This window comes from Octopus bimaculoides, chromosome 6 (genome assembly GCF_001194135.2).
Source record: "Octopus bimaculoides isolate UCB-OBI-ISO-001 chromosome 6, ASM119413v2, whole genome shotgun sequence".
Lineage (NCBI taxonomy): Eukaryota > Metazoa > Mollusca > Cephalopoda > Octopoda > Octopodidae > Octopus > Octopus bimaculoides.
The window spans coordinates 76,746,616-76,750,756 of NC_068986.1; the positions used below are offsets into that span (position 1 = coordinate 76,746,616).

The 4,141-nt window shown below is 34.1% G+C and overlaps 1 protein-coding gene across 2 annotated transcripts in view; it reads left to right on the forward strand.

Annotated features, from left to right (window-relative positions):
* Positions 1–3,310, forward strand: part of LOC106873812 (CDK-activating kinase assembly factor MAT1) — a 12,929-nt gene extending 9,619 nt beyond the window's left edge. For both annotated transcript variants that reach the window (XM_014921324.2, XM_052968886.1), the window contains exons 7-8: positions 1,378–1,505; positions 3,112–3,310. In XM_014921324.2, the coding sequence (XP_014776810.1) occupies positions 1,378–1,505; positions 3,112–3,223 (240 nt within the window). In that variant the 3' untranslated portion in view covers positions 3,224–3,310. The remainder of the gene's footprint in view (positions 1–1,377; positions 1,506–3,111) is intronic.
* Positions 3,311–4,141: the final 831 nt, after the last annotated feature.

Sequence of the window (4,141 nt, forward strand, 5' to 3'; positions counted from 1 at the left end):
CCTACATCTACATGTATATATAGATACATATCCGGGTACAGGATGTCAAAAAAGGAACGGGAACATAAACAAAGCACAAAAACGGACTTTTTTTACGGACAACAGAATGAACACATAGGGAAACAGACGAGCCACTTATGGAACTTTTCCTTCATCAGCTGCCTCTATTCTAAACTAGCGTTTCATATATATATATACACACAGTTGGGACCAAAAGTTTGGAACATAGGTTTAATTTGCAATATATTATTACTTGGTCAAAAATTTGGAACATAGGTCTGAAAATTTTTTTCTTTTTGATATTGAACCACTGAATCAGTTATTAGGTAAGTGTATCTCTATGTTGTATATATTTGAATTGAATCGTACTTTAATGCACAGACAAACAGAAAAAGCATATACTGAGTGCATAAATGGACGGAAAACAAAAACAAAAGGTCACTAATTCTTCATCAGTTATCAACCAGATGGTATTACTTAGTTTCACACCATTAATGATAAGACATGCTTCCCATGCTGGCAGTTCCCATGAGAGTTGCAAAGAATATTGGACCAAGAACAAACAATACATGGAATGCAGGCGATACAAAAGTAGACATACGAAAGTGAATAAATGTAATTCAAGATGATGGACGAAGGATATATATTGGGTTGGCAAGAAAGTAATTTCGTTTTTCACAAATAGTTAAATGACTTTAGACAATGTTAGAATTTTTTTCCTTTTGACATTTGATAGTCATTACTTTTAGCTTACTTTAGAAGCAAATTGCATGTAATTTTGTTTACAGCTGTTAGCTCAGTGTCAATTTTAACATGGGAGTGTAAAAATGAACATTTTTGCCATATTTTGTTTTTTTAGTTCCGTAAAGGTAAGAAAGCTGCTGAGGCTCACAAAAAGATATATGAAGTTTATGGTGTTAATTGCTTAACAGAACACACATCAGAAATGGTTTTAAAAATTCCGATATGGAGAATTTTCACTCAAAGATGACCCAATGTTCTGGTCGACCTACTGAAATTTGATGACAGAATCAAAGCTATAATTGAATCTGATTGTCATATAACTGTGCGAAAGATTGCAGAGGGGTTAAATGTATTAAACACAAGAATTGAAAATCACTTAAAATGTCTTGGACTAATTAAGAAGCTTGATATTTGGGTTCTACATAAATTGAAAGAGATTCACTTAACACAACAAATCAATATTTGTGATATGCATCTCAAATGCAATGAAATTGCCCTTTTTTCTTTGCCACACTGGATTGGAACTGAGTTTATCATTGAGAATATTGTCATTGAAGCTAATGATTATGTGATTATTTTGGAGTTAAATTCTTAGATTTATGTCAATGTTGTTGTTCTTTGTTATTACAACAGGGCCATCACCAAGATAAATATCTACCTATACCAGCAACAGAATCTGCTCCACTTTATCAGTACACACCTCTTCTGATTACAATGCTTGGACCCAAAGTACCAACAGTACAAGAATTGCAGTTACATGGGTAAGTAATATGCTAGATCTGAACTTGGATTATTAATATTTTTTTACCTTGATTAAGATTAATATTTTTAATATGAAATATTAGCATTTTCAGACAATATTTAGTAATCGCAGTCTTTAATTTCCTCTTGAGAGTTTTTTTTTTTTTCTTAAAAGAAGGAAACTATTTTCCTTGATGTTCTACATATTGAAACAGCTTTTTAAATTTAATTATTACTGCATCTGAGAGGACACTCTTGTTCACGAAAGTGTCACAGATAAGCATATTTAATGTTCATTTTGAGTTCATTGTTTAATGTTTCGAAGGGAATTAAAAAAAATTTTTTTTGCCATTTATTTCTTTAGAAATAGACTTTGTCAAAATTCAAATTTTAGCCCTGATCTATATGGATGAAAAACTTCCATTATGACATACTATAAGCATGGGAGGTATTAGATATTAATAAAGCATACTTCCAACTGTCTCTGGCACTATAGACTGCATATAATTGGAAGCCATTTATTTGAGTAATAAATACTCATCAGAACACTTAGGACTCTGGTTCACCAAACATTTACATTTTATTTTATATTTTTTTATCTCAACTAAATAGTAAAGTTCCTTCCTCATCATTGTCGTTTAACATGCACTTTTCCATGCTTGCATGGGTTAGACAGAATATGTTGAGGCAGATTTTCTATGGATGGATGATCTTATTGCCAACCCTCACCTGTTTCCAAGCAAGGTAATATTTCCCCATAACCAGACATATTTTTCATGGAAACAACATCACTTGTATGATGGTGGTGCCTACATACAATTATCACTTGATGTCAAGACAAGGGTACACACACGTCATCATCAGCCTGGGCTCTGTGTCTGTTAAGGCATGGTTGCTATGACTGGATGCCCTTTGTAACACCAACTGAGTGCTTTTACGCAGCACCTACATGAATGCTTTTACATGGCACTAGCATGGGTGCTTTTTATGTGGCTCCAGCACCCATGAGCCTACAAGGTTAGGATTGCTCATCTGAAGAGGTATGTAGGGGATGTCTGTATGCTAGGACAACTATGATAAGAAACTATTCTAAGAGTGCGTCCTGCCTTATCTTCAAAACTCCTAGTTTAGAATAGAGGCAGCTGATGAAGGAATAATTCCACAAGTGGCTTGTTTGTTCTCCTATGTGTTCGTTCCGTTGTCTGTAGTTCATTTTTCTAACGTCTCGTACCCGAATATGCATCTATATGCACATGTAGATGTAGGTATGTACATATATGTGTGTATACATGCATATGCTTATATATCCTTTGTATTATGATTTTACTTAGCTTGATGTAAGCTTTCTCAGTTTCCGTCTACCAAATCCACTGACAAAGCTCTAGTTGGCTGGTGGGTGTAGTAGAAGAGAACTTGTCCAAGGTGCTTTGCAGTGGTACTGAGCCCGAGATGCAAGCTTCTTAATTTCAGAGCTACACCTGCACCTTAGTAAAGCTGGAAAAAAATACCTTCAATTCAAGGCAAATGGAAATAATTTCTTTAGATTCCTACAGACTTAGAAATTTAGGCTATAATTAATTATGTGAGGAATTATGTATAATGATTTCTTTGGATTTTGTTGAACAGGTACCTTAAAAATATTCGGTCAGCAACAGCAATGGAACTTGCTGGAGGATTCCATGATACTGTTGGCTGCAAGAGAGCATTGGAAGATGCATTTTGTGGACTTTATTTCTAATGCAAACTTTCATCATTCAATTTACTTGTCTTTTATTCATTTTTTTTTTGTTATAATAAAAACAAATTATTTTCTGATCATAAATTAGTGCTCTTTCTAATTACTCATTTAGACTTGATCCATTCCATGTTTACCCTGAGGTATCATATCATTTCTTCTCTATTTATTATTACTACTAAACACAAAAGGTTTCTCCCTAATCTTGCCTTTCAAAAATATTTCTCAGGCGTAGAAATGACATTATTCACTAATTAATTATTTGTTTTAAGGATTCACCAATTTTGTTTTCTTGATTTCATTCTAATGTCTGCAGTGAGTGTTGTAATCCACTGGATTGAAATAGCAGTCAAATCACCCTTAAATCACATACATTAATATTTGTAGTTCTACATATCCCTAAAAAGATGGAATGGTTATTGATCGTGAGTCTATTTGATCAGATATGACCTGGGTTGAAACAGTGTGTATTATGGGAAAATCAGCTTCATCAGTGCCCATCTCACCAAACTACTCCAACAAAAAAAGGTTGGACTTTATATTGCTAATTTTACAGTGTTGCTGCTATTTGAAAAGGTAAAAGTTATTTAGCTTCAGCTACTTGGAAAGGGCCAACTGTCTTGATCCTGAACAAAAACTACTCTTTATTGAAAACTTAGTGAATGCAATTGAAATAACATTTAATATATATAGAGAGAGAGAGAGCGAGCGGCATATGTACACTTTGTCTCTTATATGTAAGTACACATTTTTCTAAATCTTGTATGACTCTATTTCTGTCTATCAGCCCCTTCACCCTTATTCGTTCCCCCTCGCTCACATTTCCTTGCCTTCTCTTCTCCCTCCACTTTTCACTTTACTGTGTCCCTGTCATTTTTTCTCACTACCTCTCTCTCTTCTCTCCCCATGTGACCGGTGTTC